This window comes from Aythya ferina (genome assembly GCF_964211825.1).
Source record: "Aythya ferina genome assembly, chromosome: 4".
Lineage (NCBI taxonomy): Eukaryota > Metazoa > Chordata > Aves > Anseriformes > Anatidae > Aythya > Aythya ferina.
Genome location: NC_140300.1, coordinates 7,501 through 30,727, shown reverse-complemented (window position 1 = coordinate 30,727; position 23,227 = coordinate 7,501). Strand labels below are relative to the sequence as shown.

The 23,227-nt window shown below is 47.4% G+C and overlaps 1 protein-coding gene across 1 annotated transcript in view; it reads left to right on the top strand.

The window, feature by feature from the left end:
• LOC311435395 (uncharacterized protein) overlaps positions 1-20,007 on the top strand; it is a 37,358-nt gene extending 17,351 nt beyond the window's left edge. Inside the window, exons 21-49 of the mRNA XM_084516333.1 lie at positions 213-287; positions 752-818; positions 1,288-1,348; positions 1,509-1,559; positions 1,691-1,750; positions 2,273-2,362; positions 2,853-3,109; positions 3,239-3,293; positions 3,644-3,698; positions 6,014-6,117; positions 6,230-6,298; positions 6,377-6,429; positions 6,530-6,794; positions 7,594-7,685; positions 9,256-9,552; positions 12,543-12,652; positions 12,768-12,829; positions 13,099-13,159; positions 13,320-13,370; positions 13,502-13,578; positions 13,661-13,727; positions 13,814-13,854; positions 14,123-14,176; positions 14,277-14,320; positions 15,457-15,564; positions 15,684-15,733; positions 15,833-15,901; positions 16,127-16,220; positions 17,135-20,007. Of these exons, the coding sequence (XP_084372459.1) occupies positions 2,886-3,109; positions 3,239-3,293; positions 3,644-3,698; positions 6,014-6,117; positions 6,230-6,298; positions 6,377-6,429; positions 6,530-6,623 (654 nt within the window). The 5' untranslated portion in view covers positions 213-287; positions 752-818; positions 1,288-1,348; ... (2 more) ...; positions 2,273-2,362; positions 2,853-2,885 and the 3' untranslated portion in view covers positions 6,624-6,794; positions 7,594-7,685; positions 9,256-9,552; ... (12 more) ...; positions 16,127-16,220; positions 17,135-20,007. The remainder of the gene's footprint in view (positions 1-212; positions 288-751; positions 819-1,287; positions 1,349-1,508; positions 1,560-1,690; positions 1,751-2,272; positions 2,363-2,852; positions 3,110-3,238; positions 3,294-3,643; positions 3,699-6,013; positions 6,118-6,229; positions 6,299-6,376; positions 6,430-6,529; positions 6,795-7,593; positions 7,686-9,255; positions 9,553-12,542; positions 12,653-12,767; positions 12,830-13,098; positions 13,160-13,319; positions 13,371-13,501; positions 13,579-13,660; positions 13,728-13,813; positions 13,855-14,122; positions 14,177-14,276; positions 14,321-15,456; positions 15,565-15,683; positions 15,734-15,832; positions 15,902-16,126; positions 16,221-17,134) is intronic.
• The last annotated feature ends 3,220 nt before the right edge of the window (positions 20,008-23,227 follow it).

Below are 23,227 nucleotides of genomic sequence, written 5' to 3'. Positions count from 1 at the left end.
TGAGGTAAAGGAACCGGGAACAGAGAGGTGTTGCACAGTGATATGTTGCATCAGTAGTAGTGAGCGTTTTGCAGGAGGTGGGTATTAGCTCTGGCATGCTAGTGAATGCTGGTTCTCTGTTTTTGCAAGTGATAATGAACATGTTTGATGTAATTCCATTTGAAAAAGTTCCAGTTACTTGACTGGTTGTCTTGTCCTTTCAATATTAAAAGCTGCAGCAAAAGCATGGGGATTGTTGCTTCTAGAAACACACCAGGTCTCTTGTCTGTTCTCTGCATGTTGTTCAGGTAAAGCAGATTTAAAAAAAAAAACAAGAAACAAAAAAAAAATAAGGACAAAAAAACAGCTACTGCTGCTCCTACTTGCTTGTGCTTTGTCCCTCCCCTTTTCCAGGTGATAGGGTTTGGATATTGGGCGGGGCCAAATGGTATATGAGCCCCAGGCATGGCATCAGAGTGCTCCTTCTCCCTGGGCTGCTCTTTGGGGTAAGTGTTTTGTTTTCCTTCAGTCAGTTGCAGGGTTCTCTAGGCAGGCTTGAGTCTATGGATTTCTGGATTTCTAAGTGCTTAGAATTCACTTAATAGAGGGATATTTAGTAGAGGTTGCTGGCTCACTGTTTTTTGGGATGGTTGTATAGTCTTCTGTTTTTTTTTTTTGAGATTTATTTTAATCTCTAGATGTATAAACCAACTTGTATAATTTTCCAGAGAAGTAAAACCAGCTTCATTTCATGCTACATGTGGCTTGGCAGTGTAGATGCAGCATTACCAAGAGCCTGATCAGGGTTGTATCAGAGTCTGCTCTTTCCTCTGCACAGGGTAAGTCTGTGATTACCCCTGACAGGGCTGCTGTGTGTGCACATCTTTTTGGCATTTGTGGACCTCAGCTGTTTTTTTTTTGGTTTTTTTTTTTTTGCGTGCGCATATGTTCTAAGGTTTTGTTTTTTTTTGAGGGGCAAATAGTGTGTTTGCTGAGCGTGGTTGGCAGGAGGAGGTGGGGAGCTGCTCAGGACTAGTAGGTTTGGTTTCTTGGAGTGAGCGGCAGCCTTTCTGTGCGATGCGACTGATTGTTGGGTGGGAACGTTCTAGCGTGTGTGTCTTAGCCATTGTAGCTTGTGTAGTGTGTGTTGTGTGGCCCAGGCAGAGTTTGCTGTGGCGCTGTGAGCGAAGAATCTGAGTTAGAGCTGGTGAGCAGCTGAAGTACCGGAGCTGGGAAGAGAGATGTATTGCAGCAGGTACGCTGTGGCTGTGAGGTGCCTCAGAGTGTGCGTTTCTCTTGTGTCTGCAGGTGCTTTGTGCAGTCGTGGACAGGGAAGGGAAATCCTCGTGTCACGAAGCTCTGAGGGAAGGTGAGTGTAGTCAGCCTGGTCATCCCTTATCCGAAGCGAAGGGAAGACGCTCAGGTGTTTCCCTGTGAGGGTCCGAGGTGAGGCTGTTTGGGATAGAGGAGCAGTGTGGCAGGTGTGTGCTTGCAAGCACAGTGGTCATTGTGTCCTTTTGTGTTCCCAGGTGGTGTGGGTGCTGCTGGCCGCTCCTTTCAAGGTTGGACCTAATTTGCAGGTACAGAGGCAAGTGGCCTGCTGTTTTGAAAGGATAAAACTCAAGATGGGGTCCCTTTTGTTGTTGAGGGATGCGTGCTACTGCTGTCAGCTGAATGTTTATCTTCTGCCTGTGTTTTTCCTTTTGTTCAGGCTGAAACGCAGTGCGCAGTGCAGGACGTCTTGACCCGAGCTGCCTCTGCAGTGACACTGGTGCGTGGTGAGCAGAGGTAACTGTTGTTTTTGGGGCGCGGTTGTCACTGCAGTTATTTTCCGACATCCAATAGAGTAAAATTCCAGTTTGCCTTTTAGAGGTGCTATAAGTGGGTAAAGAGAACAGATGGAAGCGTGTGCCACGTGGGGCAGGCAAGCGGCTGAGGTACAGGAGGGGATGAGAGCATGTGATTTTTTCGTGGGGGTGGAATGGAATTAATTTTGTTGGTGTGTAATCTGTTCTGCTCCTAGATTTGTCTTTCTGTGTAAATAAAAGTTTGAGCTAATTCCAGGTAAGAAAGTTCCAGTTACTTGCTGGGTCGTATTGTCCTTTTAATATTCAAAGCTGCAGCAAAAGCATGGGGATTGTTGCTTCTAGAAACACACCAGGTCTCTTGTATGCACTCTGCATGTTGTTCTCGTAAAGCAGATCTTAAAAAAGCAAACAAAAAAATAAAAACCAGCTGCTGCTGCTCCTGCTCTCTTTCTACTTCCTTGTGCTTTGTCCCTCCCCTTTTCCAGGAGATTTGGTTTGCGTGCTGGGCGGGACCAAAAGGTATATGAGCCCCAAGTATGCCATAAGAGTTAATTCTGCCTGGGCTGCTCTTTAGGGTAAGTGTTTTGATTTTCCTTCAGTCAGTTGCAGGGTTCTCTAGGCAGGTTGGAGTCTATGGATTTCTGGATTTCTAAGTACTTGGAATTCACTTAATAGAGGGATATTTAGTAGAAGTTGCTGGCTCACTTTTTTTTACGGTGCTGGGATTTGCTCCTGGTTTTGAGCTATGTTTTAATCTCTAGATGAATCAACCCACTTGTGTAACTCTCCAAAGAACTAAAACCAGCTTCATTACATACTACAAGAGGCTTGACCACATTGGTGCAGTATTACCAAGAGACTAAGCAGGGTCACCTTTTTCGTCTGCAAAGATTGTCTGTGATTACCCCTGCTGGGGCTGCTATGCATGGCCATCTGGCATTTTTGGACTTCAGGGTGTTTTTTTTTATTTGTCTAGCTCTTGTCTCTGTGTTTGAGTTCTCTGCAAGGACCTGCACTGTTTGCGTATCCATTGTGGTTGTGACCTTCTCTCTTTGTTTCTTGTAGCTCAGGGCATAGGCACGGGAACTTGAACGAAGCATGAGGGTGAGTGGACAGCAGTGGGGGCCCAGAATTGTTCGGTGGACTGTGTTAGTCTGCATCACCTGTCGGTCCGACTTTGCAAGCGCCTTGCGACAGCAGAGTACGTCTCCTGCCACATTTCTGAGATGTGCCAGACGTCAGCGGTTCCAGTTCCTGAAATGCTGGAGCTGCTCGGAGCACAAGAGGAGCTGGGAGCGCGATGCATCTCCTTGGGATGTTAGGTGAGCATAGCGGTGGTACTGGGTTGGGCCACGTGGCTCTGGGGCTTCTTGGCTGTTGCAGTAGGGGAGGAAAGGAGTGGGTATAGACTGTTCTGTGGATTGTCAGGTTTCTGTTCTTCTTGGTCTAAGCCCCGTGACCTTGGCTCAGCACAGTGAATGGAAGCTTGAAGCCTGGATCGGGAAGGTGAGTGGAGAAAAGTTGGAAAACGGGTATTGTTTTTGGTGTAGCAGTCTATTGGTGCACCTCTGGGTGACTCCTCTTTTCCTGTTACGAAGAAGGTACTGGGAACATCCTGGCTGGCCTCTGTGGTCCACACTGAGGAAGGATTTTGAGCCCTGAGAACTAAGTTGAGGGAGAAATACTGTATGTTGGGGAGTGGTTGGCAGGGGGAGGTGGGGAGTTGTTTAAAGGTTGTCTATCAGATTTCAGTAGCAGAGCAGGTCAGTTGTCTACTGTTTTGTTTCTGAGGAGGGTGTTTCACTGGAAGAAGTTTGGCCTGTGTGCTGGTGCCTAATGGTACTTTATTTCTGCAGGTGAAGAAGAGCCTTGTGCCTGAAGCAGTGTCCTGGCTAGCCTTTGTGTTCCTTGGTGACGATGGAACCAGCCTCCCAGCATTCCCAAGCTAAGCTGGGGGGAAAGTGCTTTGTTTGAGTTGGGGTCGTGAATGCACCCATAGGGTGAGGGTCTGTGCTTTTAAGTCATTGCTTTGGATGGGGCCTTTCAGGATCGATCAGGTCAGGCAGAGAGATTATGTGTGGGAAGTTCTGTCACATACAGCGTGAGCGCGTGCCAGGCAGGGCAGTCCCAGCTTGTCATCTGTGTTCTGTGTTGTGTGTGCTGTACTGTACTGTTGCTCTTGGTGCTTGGCTGGCCCTGGGGAAGCCATCCTGAGGGTATTCAACACTTGACCTCCTCGGAATATTGCTGATGTTCATTCAATTGGGAGCTGAGCACCTCTTGTCTTGCAATGGGAGCTTAAAGGAATTGCTTCTGTGCGTGTAATAGTTTTTTGTATCAAATGTTTCCTGATATAATCAACATCTGTTACGCGCTCCTCATGTCTTGAGATCCGCATTGCCTTCTTCCACTGGGCAGACAAGACGGGCATCTTGGTAGCCACACCGAAGGTCCTAAATGCTTGTTTCATCATCGTAGGGCTGATGTGAGCACTTCTTGTCTTGCAGTCACTGCTTGAGGTGCAGATCTCTTTCAGGTCTTTTGTTGGTGTATAATCTGTTCTGCTCCTAGATTTTTCTTTCAATGTGAAGAAAAGTTTGAGCTAATTCCAGGTAAGAAAGTTCCAGTTACTTGCTGGGTCGTATTGTCCTTTTAATATTCAAAGCTGCAGCAAAAGCGTGGGGATTGTTGCTTCTAGAAACACCCCAGTTCTCTTGTTTGCACTCTGCATGCCGTTGAGCTAAAGCAGACTAAAAAATAAATAAATACAGGAAACACACACACACAAAACAACAATAACAAAAACAACAACAACAAAAAAAACACCATTGGCTGACTTGTTGTGAACGCAACGATCATTTAATCCCTTTGTTTTCCCAGGTGGTGTGGATGATACTGGTTGCACTGTTGGAGCTTGGATTTGGAGAGGAACAGGTGAGCATAGTTGTATGTTGCATCAGCAGTAGTCAGCATTGTGGAGAAGGTGGGCATCATGACCGGCATGCTAGTGAATGCTGGTACTCTGTTTTTGCAGCTGATGATGAGCCTGGCAATTGACTAAGATGACGATCAGTGCCTGTGCGTTTCTTGAGGCGGAGGGAATTTACCATCCAGCAACCTGAGAGCTAAGTTGGGGGGCACCTGGTATTTGCATATCTGGGGTGGCTAATGGGAGCTGGGAGCCAGAGGAGCATGGTGCCTGCTGGCTGACTAGACTTGGTGCCACGGTGAGGGTGGTTCAGGCTGGGTCATGTTCAGGCTGCTTGTGGCTGGGTCACCAGGCTAATAGAAGCAGCGGGATTATTTTGTAGCGTGAGTGCGTGTGCCAGGCAGGACAGTTTCCTTCTGTTTGTCTGTCTTGTGTTGCTTCTGCGATGTCTGTTCTGTGCTTCTCGGGTCTTGATATCCTCCTAGCTTTTTACACTGGACTGACTAGACAGGCGACTTGGTCGTGGTGCTGAAGGGCCTCAATGCATGTTTTGTCATCATGACTCTGATCTGAGCACTTCTTCTGTTGCAGTCACTGCTTAAAGAGCAGGTCTGTTTCAGGTCTTGTGCATCATATTCTGTTTGAGATCGCGTCTGTTTCCATCCTCAGTCTTGCAGAAGTCATCTGGGCCGCATCAGGAGCTCTTGTTGGGAATTGATTTCCTAAGCGTCGTCTTATGGGGTTTTCAGTCCCCATCCTTCTGGTCTGTTGTCTTGAAGGCAGGCTTTTTAGGCCTCCATCATCCCAGTTCTGGCAGTTGCTTCCAGTCGCGTGTCGTGACATTTGAGTCTCTCCTTGGGTCTGGTGCAGAGCACCTATTCTGACTTGCTGTTGCCATAGAGCTTCCCTCTGGGGGGTCACCTTTTCTTGCGCCTTGTGTGTTTTGTTTGTAGTGTTTGTGGCGTGGCTGTGTGTGTATGTGTTTGGTCTGGAGCTGTCCTGCCTGGCAGTTAGTGATGACAGCTAATGTGGCAGTGCATGGGTGTACTAATACATTGTCTGGAGTGTTTTGGCAAAGACATCCGGTCTGCCTCTGGGCATGTACTGAAGGGCAGCTGGCACAGTCATCTCTGTGGTGTTTGGCAGATGTTGGGGGGGGAGAATTGAGCTGCTTGAGAGCAGCTGCTCGCGTAGTGCTTGAATAGTTCTGGAGGAGAGTTCTGTTGTTGAATTGTCAAAGCTTGCAGATGTGGACTTTTTTCTTTTTCTTTTTTTTTTTTTTTTTTTTTTTGGCAAGCCTTAGATAAACCTCAGGAGGAACCAGCCAAAGGAAAGAACGCCTTCCGGAATTGTCAAGCTCTCATTCGGCAGCTCAGTGTACTGGCTTGGTCTACTTCTGAGGTGCTGAGGCAAGTTGTCCACACTTTTGAAACGATAATGTTGTAAACGGGGTCCCTTGTGTTGTTGAGGGATGGGTACTACTACTGGCAGCTGAATGATTATCTTGTGACAGTTTTCATTTGATAAAGCTGAAACGCAGTGTACAACCTGGGACGTCACACCCAGAGCTGCCTCTGGCAAGGTGAGTGAGGAACAGATGCAGCAGTTGTTGTGTTGCAGGTCTCACTGTTAGTGTAAGCATCCCCTCTTTGTCTTTTAGAGGTGGTGTAGCTGTTTGAAGAGGTTAAATGGAATCATCTGCCTCAGGGGCAGGTAAGTGGGCAGAGGTAAGGCAGCAGATGAGAGCAACTGTCCTAGCTGTGCTGTGGCTTTGGATGCTGCCTCGGCCTATGCTTTTCTTTTTGTTTCACAGGTGTCTCGCACAGGCTCAAAGGAGCAAACTGCACTCTGAAGAGGAGCTGGTCATAAGCTGGATTGGAGCAGAACAGCCAAGTAGCACAAAGTGACTATGAAAGGTGTCCGTCTTGCTTTGCAGGTGCCGTGGCAGGCTCTCCACAGAATTGGCTGAGGATGTGAGATAGGGCCAGAGAGCGTCAAGGAGCGGCACGTGCAGGGATGGTTTCCAAGCGCTGCGGTGGCTTTCTCTTCTTCCCATGGGGGGCAGGCAAGTGGCTGAGGTATGGGAGGGGATGAGAGTAACTGTCCCAAGGGTGCTGTGGCTTTTGCTGCTGCGGTTGCTTTGTCTCCTGTTTATGAGGTGCCACATACAAGGTGGGCTGAGATAGCCATTAGAGTAGGAGGAAAGCAGGTCACTGGAATGCTGTGTGGTTCCCGAGAAAGGTGTTGTGTAAGAAAAAGGTTGTCTGGTGTGGCAGTTCCTGATGTCGATCATCTGTGGTAGGCAAAGAGGTGCCCGAAGCCCTGTCCTGTGTAGCCTGAGCACGCCTCGCTGAGTATGAAGCCTGCTTTCCAGCAGTTCCGAAAACTGTGTTGAAGCTGAAATGCTGTGTCTGTGTTCGGGTTGGGGTTGCACCTTGGTGAGTGTAGGGATGGGTTTTAAGTGGGTGCAGCGGAGGGCCCGGCCCCAGTGTCCTGTAGTGTGTTTTGACCCATGAGCATAGCCTTTTAGTTCTCAGATAGCCTGCTGAAGTAAGTGAGTTTTCCTGTGAGTGGAATGGAATTGAATTCTTCTTTTGGCATGTAATCTGTTCTGCTCCTAGATTTTTCTTTCTACATAAATAAAAGTTTGAGTTAATTCCAGCAGGAAAAGCTTCAGTTACTTGCTTGGTGGTAATGTCCTTCCAACATTCAAAGCTGCAGCGAAAGCATGGGGATTGTTGCTTCTAGAAACACCCCAGTTCTCCTGTCTGCTCTCTGCCTGCTGTTGAGCTAAGCCTTATAAGTAAGTTAATAAAACCACAGCTGCTGCTCCTCCTCTTTCTGCTCTTTTTGTGCTTTCCCCCTGCACTTTCCCAGGTGATTGGCTTCAGGTTCCAGGTTGGACCTAATAGTAACCGAGTTGCAGGTGTGCCATCAGAGAGCTCCTTCTGCCTGGGCTGCTCTTTGGGGTAAGTGCTTTGTTTTTCCTTCAGTCAGTTGCAGGGTTCTTTAGGTGGGTTAGAGTCTATGGACTGATGCATTTTCAAGTAGAAACCGGTACGCATATCTTTTCGAGGTGGCAACTGGCAGGATCTGTCATTGTAGAGCAATCTAGTAGTAGGTGCCTGTATTGCATGCAGCTCTTCCTCAGGTGAGTAGTTATTACAGCAGTTTTACGGATAGTATGGCGATGTTATTTTGTGTGTGTGCTTTGTGGTTCTGGGTCCCTTATGATTTTTGCAGAATTACGGGGCTTTTTGTGAGTCTTTGCCTCTATGTCAAATCTTATCAAAGTCACAACCTTGGTGGCAAAGTGATGGAGCAGGGTTTAGGAGAAATGTATCATCGAAGCGCCCTGTGTGAGCATGTATCTGAAAATGGCAGCATTGGGCATATAAGCAGTGGTCTTTCTCAGGCTTAGGGGCGGTTTGTTATATTTCTGGAGCTTTTGCCTGTGTGTTTGCTGTCTGTCGAGTCTTTAGACCATAAAGCCTTCTAGGCTTTATGTGCATGGAATTCACATATTTGAGGTATGTTTATGAGGGGTTGCCAGGTACGTTGTTTTTGGGAAACCGTGGGGTACGGTTTCTTGACCGCATAAGTGCAGTACTGCCAAGAGCCTGAGCAGGGTCACCTTCTTCATCACTGAAGAATAAGTCTGTTCGGGCCCATTTCGGCGCGGCGCCGCCCGGGCCCATTTCGGCGCGGCGCCGCCCGGGCCCATTTCGGCGCGGCGCCGCCCGGGCCCATTTCGGCGCGGCGCCGCCCGGGCCCATTTCGGCGCGGCGCCGCCCGGGCCCATTTCGGCGCGGCGCCGCCCGGGCCCATTTCGGCGCGGCGCCGCCCGGGCCCATTTCGGCGCGGCGCCGCCCGGGCCCATTTCGGCGCGGCGCCGCCCGGGCCCATTTCGGCGCGGCGCCGCCCGGGCCCATTTCGGCGCGGCGCCGCCCGGGCCCATTTCGGCGCGGCGCCGCCCGGGCCCATTTCGGCGCGGCGCCGCCCGGGCCCATTTCGGCGCGGCGCCGCCCGGGCCCATTTCGGCGCGGCGCCGCCCGGGCCCATTTCGGCGCGGCGCCGCCCGGGCCCATTTCGGCGCGGCGCCGCCCGGGCCCATTTCGGCGCGGCGCCGCCCGGGCCCATTTCGGCGCGGCGCCGCCCGGGCCCATTTTCTCAGTTGGAGCTACTGAGCAGGTGAGATAAAGGAGCTGGGAACAGAGAAGTATTGCACAACTGTATGTTGCATTAGTAGTAGCGAGCATTGTGTAGGAGGTGGGTATTAGCTCTTGTGTAGAGGGATGGTTATCTGAGATAGGTCACATAGACATAAAACAGCTGAATCTTCACGAGTTGAACAAACATCGCACACAACTTGTTTGAGCCAATCACACATAAGGACACAATATCCGTTGGCGGTTTGGGAAAGTACCAACTGTGTTATTTTGGTCGAAAGGATGAGGAAGAAGCTGATAAGATAAGGACGTAGGGGGACCAATCATGAGCTTAACTTTTGTAATATGTATGAGCTAATTATATGTTAAGGAATAAAAGGCGTCTGAGCTATCCAAGAAATCGAAGCTTGCTGATCACTCATATTGAGTGTCCCTGTCTTCCTTCCGTCGACAACAAATGGCGCCCGAACACGGACCCCGCTGGCGGTGAACCTGCGAGTCACGGATCGACGGAATAAGGGAAGGAAACAGGTCCTGCAATGCAGCTCAGGAGGTGGAAGGGATGAAAATGCTAAATCCTCGCACCCGGGAGCACCTATAGAGGGTCCCGCCGGCCACGCGTTGCCGAGGTCTTGCAAAGGCTGCAACAGTCCTGACATAAACAAAGGTATGGAGAGACAAGTGATGTATGATCTGCTCAAGTGCTTTTTAGAAAAGCGGAGCACGCAGGGTATAGACTGTAAAAAGGAATTGCGGAGGGACGCAGAAAAAGGAATTGCGGAGGGACTTGGGAAATTGAAGTAATCGCGGTGCGATGCGGGACATCCGAGATCGGGTTGCTACAGTAGACCAGAGGCATCAGTGGACAACGACAGCGGACCCTCACTGTGTGGCGAGTCGGCACAGAGCAGAGGGGTGGACATCAGGACCCTGCAGACTGTCTGACGTAACCATGGAAGCAGCGGCGGCTGTGCTGCTTCTCTCTGGCATTCATTTTATAAGAGGTTTATCTTGCAATGCAAAAAAGACTATTCGTCCCCAGATTGGTGTTATAACTATGTTTCTGGATAAGATTGCGTGGGGTTGCCACATTCTATGGATTAGTAATGACGACTTAGCTCTATTGCGGGGCAGGAGTGCAGAGATGCAGATTACACTGCCAAATGACCACCGGCAGACTTGAGGAGACACTGCTCGGCTGCGGGGATCGGCTGCGGCGTGGACGCCCCTAGGTGCACCCTGAGCGTTTTTGCTCGGAGGGGACTCCACTCTCAGCTGCTCACCACAGGAGCAAAGATCTCCTGAAGCTGCAGACAAACAGTATGTTTTCAGCTGCTGGAGGGATACTAACTGGAGTGTTAATAATTGTATGTGTTATTCTTAAATGTCCAGGTATTTTGTGTTGAAAGTATTTGTGTAAGGGTAAGGTTTTAAAACAAAGTGTTGCAAGTCACTTCACGAGGAACACAATGAGAGGCAATACTTGTTTGTTTGGTTAGGATTCTAAATTATATTGGCCTCACGTATTGTTTGCTTATCATTCTAAATTATATTCTTGTGGTATGATTGAGGTTGTGGTATGATTGAGATTGAGATGTGCCAGAGGCCTCTGGGTGTGCAGTTGTGCTGTGTGTGTGCGAGTGTGCTATGTACTGTGTTACTGAGAGCGTGCTTATTGCCATAGTGCAGGTTGCCATAGTGCAGGCTGAAATCATAGGAAATTAGTGCCAGCAAAAAAATCATAGGAAAATGAAGGACGAAGTAGCCCTAGATTCATTACAGTGCTTTTTAGAAAAACGGGGAGTCGATTGTAAGCAACTAGCAGGACTAGTTGCGATCGGTCGAGCAAAATCATATTTCACAAGTATGGAGTCAAGGACTGGGGGCTTTGGGAGCTGAAGCAAAATCTAATAACAATCCGATGTGGAATAATGACACTGCAAAGGCTCTGCCACCTGGCATGTTTTTGATTTGCGGGGATCGTGCATGGCAAGGAATACCTGCCAACGCGTTTGGGGGTCCATGTTATCTAGGGCGACTCACATTGTTCGCCCCGGACTTACACAGTCTCTGGAACCAGAGCTTGTCGCAGAGATCCAAACGAGCTCTTAAGACTTTAGGTTCTGACTGTGACGATGGTGTAGAATTATGGGACGCTGCTGAGAGAATATTTGCTTCATTAGTTCCAGCAGTGGGAACTGCACATGCTTTGGCTAGCATTAATAAGCTTGCTTGTTGGGCTGTTAAGCAATCAAATGTAACAACTGAAATTATTACTGAAATGGCACAAGATATGGATAGTCTTAGGCATGTTGTGTTACAAAATAGGGCTGCAATTGATTTTTTGCTTTTAGCGCAAGGACATGGATGTGAAGATTTTGAAGGAATGTGTTGTTTCAATCTTTCAGATCATGGTCGATCGATTCATGACCAGTTGAAATGGTTGATGGAGCACACAAAGAAAATTACAGTACAACCTAGTTGGCTTGACAATTCGTTGCAGTCCATCTTTGGGGGTCTGTCTAACTGGTTAGTGAGTCTAATCAAAGAGGGATTTCGCTTTCTGCTTATAGTTCTATTGATAAAAATAGCTGCGCGAATAATTTTTGGTTGCTTAACTAAGAAGCTTGAACAAGTCACAGAAAAGGTATTAGTAGTCCAAAATAAAAACGGGGGAATTGTAGAGGGATGGTTAACTGAGATAGGTCACATAGACATAAAACAGCTGAATCTTCACAAGTTGGACAAACATCGCACACAACTTGTTTGAGCCAATCACACATAAGGACACAATATCCGTTGGCGGTTTGGGAAAGTACCAACTGTGTTATTTTGGTCGAAAGGATGAGGAAGAAGCTGATAAGATAAGGACGTAGGGGGACCAATTATGAGCTTAACTTTTGTAATATGTATGAGCTAATTATATGTTAAGGAATAAAAGGCGTCTGAGCTATCCAATAAATAGAAGCTTGCTGATCACTCATATTGAGTGTCCCTGTCTTCCTTCTGTCGACAACACTCTGGCATGCTAGTGATTGCAGGTTTTCTGTTTTTGCAAGTGATAATGAACGTGTTTGACGTAATTCCATTTGAAAAAGTTCCAGTTACTTGACTGGTCGCGTTGTTATTTCAATATTAAAAGCTGTAGCAAAAGCATGGGGATTGTTGCTTCTAGAAACACACCAGGTCTCTTGTCTGTTCTCTGCATGATGCTCAGGTAAAGCAGATTTAAAAAAAAAAAAAAAACACAAATAAACAAAAAAAACAAAACAAAAACAAAACAGCTACTGCTGCTCCTGCTCTGCTCCTACTTCCTTGTGCTTTGTCCCTCCCCTTTTCCAGGTGATAGGGTTTGGATATTGGGCGGGGCCAAATGGTATATGAGCCCCAGGCATGACATCAGAGAGCTCCTTCTGCCTGGGCTGCTCTTTGGGGTAAGTGTTTTGTTTTCCTTCAGTCAGTTGCAGGGTTCTCTAGGCAGGCTGGAGTCTATGGATTTCTGGATTTCTAAGTGCTTGGAATTCACTTAACAGAGGAATATTTAGTAGAGGTTGCTGACTCTTTTTTTTTTTTTTTTTTTTGATGGTGGGATGCTCTTCTGTTCTTGAGTTATATTTTAATCTCTAGATGTATAAACCTACTTGTGTAATTTTCCAGAGAAGTACAGCGGCTTCATTTCATGCTACATGTGGCTTAGCAGTGTAGATGCAGCATTACCAAGAGCCTGAGCAGGGTTGTATCAGAGTCTGCTCTTTCCTCTGCAAAGGGTAAGTCTGTGATTACCTCTGCCGGGGCCGCTGTGCGTGCACGTCTTCTTGGCATTTATGGATCTCAGATGTTGTTTTTTTGTGTGTGTATGTTCTAAGGTTTTGGTTTTTTGAGGGGCAAATAGTGTGTTTGCTGAGCGTGGTTGGCAGGAGGAGGTAGGGAGCTGCTCAGGACTGGTAGGTTTGGTTTCTCAGAGTGTGCGGCAGCCTTCCTGTGCGATGCGACTGATTGTTGGGTGGGAATGTTCCAGCTTGTGTGTCTTAGCCATTGTAGCTTGTGTAGTGTGTGTTGTGTGGCCCAGGCAGAGTTTGCTGTGGCGCTGTGAGCGAAGAATCTCAGAGCTGGTGAGCAGCTGAAGTACTGGAGCTGGGAAGAGAGAGGTATTGCAGCAGGTACGCTGTGGTTGTGAGGTGCCTCAGAGTGTGCTTTTCTCTCGCCTCTACAGGTGCTTTGTGCAGTCGTGGACAGGGAAGGGAAATCCTCATGTCACGAAGCTCTGAGGGAAGGTGAGTGTTGTCAGCCTGGTCATCCCTTATCCGAAGCGAAGGGAAGACGCTCAGGTGTTTCCCTGTGAGGGTCCGAGGTGAGGCTGTGTGGGATAGAGGAGCAGTGTGGCAGGTGGTTGCTTGCAAGCACAGTGGTCATTGTGTCCTTTTGTGTTCCCAGGTGGCGTGGGTGATGCTGGCCGCTCCTTTCAAGCTTGGACCTAATTTGCAGGTACAGAGGCAAGTGGCCTGCTGTTTTGAAAGGATAAAACTCAAGATGGGGTCCCTTTTGTTGTTGAGGGATGCGTGCTACTGCTGTCAGCTGAATGTTTATCTTCTGCCTGTGTTTTTCCTTTTGTTCAGGCTGAAACGCAGTGCGCAGTGCAGGACGTCTTGACCCGAGCTGCCTCTGCAGTGACTCTGGTGCGTGGTGAGCAGAGGTAACTGTTGTTTTTGGGGCGCGGTTGTCACTGCAGTTATTTTCCGACATCCAATAGAGTAAAATTCCAGTTTGCCTTTTAGAGGTGCTATAAGTGAGTAAAGAGAACAGATGGAAGCATGTGCCACGTGGGGCAGGCAAGCGGCTGAGGTACAGGAGGGGATGAGAGTATGTGATTTTTTTCTGGGGATGAAATGGAATTAATTTTGTTGGTGTATAATCTGTTCTGCTCCTAGATTTTTCTTTCAATGTGAAGAAAAGTTTGAGCTAATTCCAGGTAAGAAAGTTCCAGTTACTTGCTGGGTCGTATTGTCCTTTTAATATTCAAAGCTGCAGCAAAAGCGTGGGGATTGTTGCTTCTAGAAACACCCCAGTTCTCTTGTTTGCACTCTGCATGCCGTTGAGCTAAAGCAGACTAAAAAATAAATAAATACAGGAAACACACACACACAAAACAACAATAACAAAAACAACAACAACAAAAAAAACACCATTGGCTGACTTGTTGTGAATGCAACGATCATTTAATCCCTTTGTTTTCCCAGGTGGTGTGGATGATACTGGTTGCACTGTTGGAGCTTGGATTTGGAGAGGAACAGGTGAGCATAGTTGTATGTTGCATCAGCAGTAGTCAGCATTGTGGAGAAGGTGGGCATCATGACCGGCATGCTAGTGAATGCTGGTACTCTGTTTTTGCAGCTGATGATGAGCCTGGCAATTGACTAAGATGACGATCAGTGCCTGTGCGTTTCTTGAGGCGGAGGGAATTTACCATCCAGCAACCTGAGAGCTAAGTTGGGGGGCACCTGGTATTTGCATATCTGGGGTGGCTAATGGGAGCTGGGAGCCAGAGGAGCATGGTGCCTGCTGGCTGACTAGACTTGGTGCCACGGTGAGGGTGGTTCAGGCTGGGTCATGTTCAGGCTGCTTGTGGCTGGGTCACCAGGCTAATAGAAGCAGCGGGATTATTTTGTAGCGTGAGTGCGTGTGCCAGGCAGGACAGTTTCCTTCTGTTTGTCTGTCTTGTGTTGCTTCTGCAGCGTCTGTTCTGTGCTTCTCGGGTCTTGATATCCTCCTAGCTTTTTACACTGGACTGACTAGACAGGCGACTTGGTCGTGGTGCTGAAGGGCCTCAATGCATGTTTTGTCATCATGACTCTGATCTGAGCACTTCTTCTGTTGCAGTCACTGCTTAAAGAGCAGGTCTGTTTCAGGTCTTGTGCATCATATTCTGTTTGAGATCGCGTCTGTTTCCATCCTCAGTCTTGCAGAAGTCATCTGGGCCGCATCAGGAGCTCTTGTTGGGAATTGATTTCCTAAGCGTCGTCTTATGGGGTTTTCAGTCCCCATCCTTCTGGTCTGTTGTCTTGAAGGCAGGCTTTTTAGGCCTCCATCATCCCAGTTCTGGCAGTTGCTTCCAGTCGCGTGTCGTGACATTTGAGTCTCTCCTTGGGTCTGGTGCAGAGCACCTATTCTGACTTGCTGTTGCCATAGAGCTTCCCTCTGGGGGGTCACCTTTTCTTGCGCCTTGTGTGTTTTGTTTGTAGTGTTTGTGGCGTGGCTGTGTGTGTATGTGTTTGGTCTGGAGCTGTCCTGCCTGGCAGTTAGTGATTAATGTGGCAGTGCATGGGTGTACTAATACATTGTCTGGACTGTTTTGGCAAAGGCATCCGGTCTGCCTCTGGGCACGTACTGAAGGGCAGCTGGCACAGTCATCTCTGTGGTGTTTGGCAGATGTGGATGTGGGAGAATATATCTGCTTGTGAGCAGCTGCTCGCATAAGTGCTTGAACGGTGTGCTTGAGGAGGTCTGTTGAATCTTGAAAGGTTACAGATATGGGGTTTTGAAATGTTTATTCTTATTTCTTTCCTGTCCCCAGTAGAGTGTAAACCTTTAGAACCTGTCACAGGAAAGAGCTCCTTCTGGAACTGTTCAGCACTCGGTAGGCAGCTCAGTGACAGGCTTGATCTACTTCTGAGGTGCTGAGGTAAGGGGGCTGCTGTATTGAAATGATAATTTGTAAATGGGGTCCCTGCTGTTGTTGAGGGATGGGTTCTAATGCTGGCCGCTGAATGATTATCTTGTGACTGTTTTCATTTGTTAAAGCTGCAACACAGTGTACAACGTGGGACTTGAGCATAGCTGCTTTCGGCAAGGTGAGCGATGAACAGGTGTAGCAGGTACTTTACAGGTGCAGTTGTCACTGCAGTTAGTTAACTACACAAAATACAGTAAAAATCCTGTTTATATTTCAGAGGTGTGTTGTAGCTGGCTTAAGAGAGCAGATGGAAGCATCTGCCTCGAGGGCAGGTGAGGGGGCCGAGGTAAGGGAGCAGATGAGAGTAACTGTCCTAGCTGTGCTGTGTCTTTGGATGCTGCTTCAGCCTATGCTTTTCTTTTTCTTTCACAGGTGTGTCGCACAGGCTGAGAGGGGCTAAGCTGCACTCTAAAGAGCAGCACGAGAAGGGCGGGCTGTTTGTGAGCTGGATTGGAGCAGAACTGCCAAGTAGCACGAGGTGACTGCGAAGGGTATCCATCTTGCTTTGCAGGTGCCATGGCAGGCTCTCCACAGAAGCAGTTGAGGATTTGAGAAGAGGTTGCAGATCATCAAGGAGCAACACATGCAGGGATGGCTTGAAAGTGGTATGGCTGCTTTCTCTTCTGTTTCTCAGGTGTCCCAGGCAATGTGGGCTGTGATGTTAGTCTTTAGAATCTGAACAAAGCAGGTGCTGATGGCTGTCTTCTTTGGTAGGCAAAGAGGTGCCCAAAGCCCTGTCCTGTGTAGCCTGAGCACACCTTGCTGAGGATGAGGTGTCCTTTCTACCAGTTCCCAAAACTGTGTTGAAGCTGAAATGCTGCGTCTGTGTTTGGGTTGGGGTTGTACCTTGGTGAGTGTAGGGATGGATTTTAAGTGGGTGCAGCGGAGGGCCCGGCCCCAGTGTCCTGTAATGTGTTTTAACACATCAGCATAGCCTTTTGGTTCTCAGCTTACTGAAGTAAGTGATTTTTCCTGTGAGTGGAATGGAATTGAATTCTTCTTTGGCATGTAATCAGTTCTGCTCCTAGACTTTTCTTTCTATGTAAATAAAAGCTTGAGCTAATTCCAGATGGAAAAAAAAAATCAGCTACTTGCTTGGTCATTTTGTCCTTTTAATATTCAAAGCTGTAGCAAAAGCATGGGGATTATTGTGGAGGAATGGTTAAGTGAGGTAGGACATGTGGATGTTGAGCAGTTAGGAGGTCATGGGCTAGGGAGGTACCGTACTCAACTCATATGAGCCTGGGCATGTGCGCAGCCCGTTGAGAACCAATCAGGCCCAAGGACACGATGCCCTTGTGTGGTTGGGAAAGTCCCTAAGGCGGGACGGTAGCTAAAAGAGGGAGGAACTAACTGACAAGATAGGAAAGTGTTAGCCAATCCTGAGCTTAGTTTTGCAATACGTATGAGTTGATTATGTTCGAACTAGATAAAAGGTGACTGAGCTATCCATTAAAGTTGAAGTTCACTGTTCACTCCTATTGAGCGTCTGTGTCTTCCTTCTGTCGACAACAAATAGCACCCGAACAGGGACCGATCTGAACGGGATTTGGACACTGCTGGCGGTGATCCTGGGCCACGGTTGGATGGAATAAGGGAAGATCCGGTCCTGCAACGCAGCCCAGGAGGTGGAAGGGACAAGAATCCCCTCACCCGCGTTGGGAAGGTGAAAGGGACGTGGAGTCCCCGCACCCGGGAGAGGATCCCGCCGGTCACGCGTCGCCGAGGTCTGAAAGGTGAAAGGGACGAAAACTTGGAGTCCCCGCACCCGCAGCTCGGAAGGTGGAAGGGAGTCCCCGCACCCGGGATGAGCCTATAAAGGGTCCCGCCGGAGAAGCGCCGCCGAGGTCTTTGCAAAGGCTGCAACCGACGTGTATAAAGGTATGGAGAGACAAGCGGCGTATGCTTTGCTCGAATGCTTTTTAGAAAAGCGGAGCACTTCAGATATAGACTGCAAAAAGGATTTACCAGGATTATTAGTATATGGAGTGGCGCAGGGTTGTTTTATCAATCCTGATACAGTTTTTGAACAAACAGAGTGGCATAAATTTGGGGACAAATTGTTTGAAGTTATTAATGAAAATAAGGCTGCTAAAAAATTATTGAAGCCTTGGAGAGCAGTCACTAATGCCTTAGTTATACATCTGGCTGAGCAGAGAGTTGCTACTGCTGCTACAGAGCGACGGGGATTGCCGGGAAGTGTTGGAGCTGGGGATTGCCCACTGCCGCCTTCAGTGAGAACGATAACGCTGCCTCAGGGGGCTACGGGGCAGTGGGAGCCTCCCCCCCCACCTCAGTCACCGCCACGAGCAGCGCTGCGCTCGGAGTTCCGCGGAATCGAACGGCAGCTGACCCTCACCGTGTGGCGAGTCGGCACAGAGCAGAGGGATGGACATCAGGACCCTGCAGCCTGTCTGACGTAACCATAGAAGCGGCGGCGGCTGTGCTCCTTCTCTCTGGCATTCTTTTTATAAGAGGTTTACCTTGCAATGAAAAAGGGATACTAACTGGAGTGTTAATAATTGTATGTGTTATTCTTAAATGTCCAGGTATTTTGTGTTGAAAGTATTTGTGTAAGGGTAAGGTTTTAAAACAAAGTGTTGCAAGTCACTTCACGAGGAACACAATGAGAGACAATACTTGTTTGTTTGCTTATCATTCTAAATTATATTCTTGTGGTATGATTGAGGTTGTGGTATGATTGAGAGTGAGATGTGCCAGAGGCCTCTGGGTGTGTGAGTGTGCTCTGGGTGTGTGAGTGTGCTGTGTACTGTGTTAGTGAGAGCGCATTTATTGCCATAGTGCAGGCTGAAATCATAGGAAATTAGTACTGGTCGAGCAAAATCATGTTTCACAAGTATGGAGTCATTGTGTGAAGTAGCCACTTGGAGAAACTTAAGGGAACGTACTGTTTAAAACTTTTTGATCGTAATGAGTCAATTCACAAATCCATTACTTTCTTGAAAGAGCATGTGAGAAAGAGTCAATATGGTATCAATCCTTTCAATCAATGGTTCACTGATTTGTTTGAAACAATGCATAGATGGTTACTGGGATTAGTCAAAGAGGGATTAAGGATTTTGTTCACTGTGGTGTCAATCATCATTGCATGTAGTATTGTGATAAATGTGGTTAAAGGGTTACTTGCAAAAATGTTAGAGATTTTGAAGTGGTGCCAGAAACAGGTACCCAGTGGATCACTGCAAAGTGGACTGAAGCAGCTTTAGAATCTGCACATGCCGAAGACGACCAGGAAGAGGTCCCTGATAATCATTCTGACAATGACGTGGGCTGTGACACCTCGACGACTATCAAGAACAGCCTTTGATCACCATCAAGTGATTAGGTTTAAGTGTGTTACTACTAAGTTGTGTTACTTACTATTAATTGTGTTACCATTAAGTGCTTACAGTAATTGTAGTGTTATTAGGGTTAGGTTGTATAGTTGTGTTATGTTATGTACCCTTTCAGAACATGCTTGTTTGGGGTCCCGATAGGGGATCCAAAGGAACTGAGTGAAATGTTAGCACCATACTCTGCCCGTATTACTCTGCTTAATGGATCTTTTTCTGACTGTAGGAACTGCACACGCTTTGGCTAGCATTAATAAGCTTGCTTGTTGGGCTGTTAAACAGTCAAATGTAACCACACAAGTTCTTTCTGAAATGTCGCAAGACACGGAAAGCCTAAGGCACGCTGTGCTGCAAAATAGGGCCGCTATTGATTTCTTGTTCTTGGCTCAGGGACATGGGTGTGAAGATGTAGAAGGAATGTGTTGCTTTAATCTTTCCGACCATGGTCAGTCAATTCACGACCAGTTGAAATGGTTAAGGGATCATACACAAAAAATTGTAGTACAAGATAGTTGGTTTGAAGGTTGGCTTAAATCTGTTTTGGGGAACATGGGTGGACGGGTTTTGTTAGTTAAAGAGGGACTTTGCTTTCTACTTATAATTATATTGATTATAATTGCTGCATATGTAACCTTTAACTGCCTAACTAAGAAACTAGAGCAACTCACAGAGAAGGTATTTGTATCACAAAATAAAAATGGGGGAATTGTGGAGGAATGGTTAAGTGAGGTAGGACACGTGGATGTTGAGCAGTTAGGAGGTCATGGGCTAGGGGAGGTACCGTACTCAACTCATATGAGCCTGGGCACGTGCGCAGCCGGTTGAGAACCAATCAGGCCCAAGGACACGATGCCCTTGTGTGGTTGGGAAAGTCCCTAAGGCGGGACGGTAGCTAAAAGAGGGAGGAACTAACTGACAAGATAGGAAAGTGTTAGCCAATCCTGAGCTTAGTTTTTGCAATATGTATGAGTTGATTATGTTCGAACTAGATAAAAGGCGACTGAGCTATCCATTAAAGTTGAAGTTCACTGTTCACTCATACTGAGCCTCTGTGTCTTCCTTCCGTTGACAACAGATTGTAACTTCTAGAAACACCCCAGTTCTCATGTCTGCACTCTGCATGCTGTTGAGCTAAGCCATATAAATAAGGTAATAAAACCACAGCTGCTGTTCCTGTTCTTTCTGCTTTTTTTGTGCTTTCCCCCTGCACTTTCCCATGTGATTGGCTTCAGGTTCCAGGTGGGACCTAATAGTAACTGAGTTGCAGGTGTGCCATGAGAGAGCTTCTTCTGCCTGGGCTGCTCTTTGGGGTAAGTGCTTTGTTTTTCCTTCAGTCAGTTGCAGGGTTCTTTAGGTGGGTCAGAGTGTATGGACTGATGCATTTTCAAGTAGAAACCGGTACGCATATCTTTTTGAGGTGGCAACTGGTAGGATCTGTCATAGTAAAGCAATCTAAGTAGTAGGTGCCTGTATTGCATGCAGCTCTTCCTCAGGTGAGTAGTTATTACAGCAGTTTTACGGATAGTATGGCGATGTTATTTTGTGTGTTTGCTTTGTGTTTCTGGGTCCCTTATAATTTTTGCAGAATTACAGGGCTTTTTGTGAGTCTTTGCCTATATGTCAAATCTTATCAAAGTCACAACCTTGGTGGCAAAGTGATGGAGCAGGGTTTAGGAGAAATGTATCATTGAAGAGCCCTGTGTGAGCATGTATCTGAAAATGGCAGCATTGGGCATATAAGCAGTGGTCTTTCTCAGGGTTAGGGGCGGTTTGTTATATTTCTGGAGCTTTTGCCTGTGTGTTTGCTGTCTGTCGAGTCCTTAGACCATAAAGCCTTCTAGGCTTTATGTGCATGGAATTCACATATTTGAGGTATGTTTATGAGGGGTTGCCAGGTACGTTGTTTTTGGGAAACCGTGGGGTACGGTTTCTTGACCGCATAAGTGCAGTACTGCCAAGAGACTGAGCAGGGTCACCTTCTTCATCACTGAAGAATAAGTCTGTTCGGGCACATTTCAGCGCAGCGCTGCCCGGGCACATTTCTCAGTTGGAGCTACTGAGCAGGTGAGTTAAAGGAACCAGGAACAGAGAGGTATTGCACAATGATATGTTGCATTAGTAGTAGTGAGCGTTGTGCAGGAGGTGGGTATTAGCTCTGGCATGCTAGTGAATGCTGGTTCTCTGTTTTTGCAAGTGATGATGAACCTGTTTGACGTAATTCCATTTGAAAAAGTTCCAGTTACTTGACTGGTTGTGTTGTCCTTTTAATATTAAAAGCTGCAGCAAAAGCATGGGGATTGTTGCTTCTAGAAACACCCCAGGTCTCTTGTCCTCTGCATGTTGTTCAGGTAAAGCAGATTTAAAAAAAAAAAAAAAAAAAGAAAATGAAAATCTGCTGCTCCTGCTCTGCTCCTACTTTCTTGTGCTTTGTCCCTCCCCTTTACAATGTGATTGGGTTTGGGTGCTGGGCAGGGCCAAATGGTATATGAGCCCCAGGCATGACATCAGAGAGCTCCTTCTGCCTGGGCTGCTCTTTGAGGTAAGTGTTTTGTTTTCCTTCAGTCAGTTGCAGGGTTCTCTAGGCAGGCTGGAGTCTATGGATTTCTGGATTTCTAAGTCCTTGGAATTCACTTAACAGAGGGATATTTAGTAGAGGTTGCTGGCTCACTGTTCTTTGCGATGGTGGGATACGCTTCTGTTTTTTGAGCTATATTTTAATCTCTAGATGTACAAGCCTACTTGTGTAATTTTCCAGGGGACTAAAACCAGCTTCATTTCATGCTACATGTGGCTTGGCAGTTTAGATGCAGCGTTACCAAGAGCCTGAGCAGGGTTGTATCAGAGTCTGCTCTTTCCTCTGCAAAGGGTAAGTCTGTGATTACCTCTGCAGGGGCTGCTGTGCGTGCACGTCTTTTTGGCATTTATGGATCTCAGATGGTTTTTTTTTTTTTTTGTGTGTGTATGTTCTAAGGTTTTGTTTTTTTGAGGGGCAAATAGTGTGTGTGCTGAGCGTGGTTGGCAGGAGGAGGTGGGGAGCTGCTCAGGACTGGTAGGTTTGGTTTCTAGGAGTGTGCGGCAGCCTTCGGGTGCGATGCGACTGATTGTTGAGTCTCTCCTTGGGTCTGCTGCAGAGCACCTGTTCTGACTTGCTGTTGCCATAGGGCTTCCCTCTGGGGGGTCACTTTTTCTTGTGCTTTGTGTTGTGTGTTTTGTTTTAGTGTTTGTGGCGTGGCTGTGTGTGTATGTGTTTGGTCTGGAGCTGTCCTGCCTGGCAGTTAGCAATGACAGCTAACGTGGTAGTGCATGGGTGTACTAATACATCGTCCGGACTGTTTTGGCAAAGACATCCAGTCTGCCTCTGGGCACGTGCTGAAGGGCAGCTGTCACAGTATATCTGTTTGCGCACAACTGCTTGTTTACCTCTATTCATTTAATAAATTGTAAAATTTAATTGCAATCCAATTTGGGACCCAGTCATGTATGACAACTGGGGGCTTGTCCGGGAGGGCTTTGGTTCCTGAATTCTTACTTTATCTAGGAGAGGCGCCCCACCATTTGGTGGCTGCTGTTCGAGTCAGGTCGGGACTAATGGCATCTTGAACCTGAATAAAGGTAAGCAAAGGTTTTGATTTTTTTTTCAGTTCCCTTGCTGGCTGCAGCACTATATTTTGCCCGTAATTCTGCGTGTGAAGATCTGAATGAAGACAATGGAGTCATAAGCGTTTAAAGCGTATACTGTTCTGTTGGGTGGGTTTCGGTTGCCTGTGTGTGTAAGAGTGTGACTGAGACGGAATTCAGTTCCGAAGCGATTGTGGAGGTCTTCTAACCACGGTTCCAATCTCCCACGAGGGACTTGGCCAGTGAAGGAACGAAGGGATTCCTATAGGATTTGTGGGTGGGTGATAGATCTTAAATCCTCTGTAAGACACTCTTATTAAGGTAACCAAGGGCTGTGGGAATTGGCACAGTAACATTCCTAGATGGGTCAGACAAAATCGAAGACCAGGGACCAGAAGAAAGGGAGCAAATTACCAGACATACCACCAGAAAGTCCATTAGGAATAACGGTTAGAAATTGGAATGAGAGGGGCCCCAGAAAAGGAAAAAGTAAAAAAAAACCGGTCCAGTATTGTGTGATAGAATGGCCAAAGGAGCCTTTAACACCACATATCTTTCAGCCTGCTTTTGGATCCTTTGAAGACTGTATTTGTCAGGCCTTAAATACACATGTTAATTCGAGGGAACCTTTTTGCTGGGAA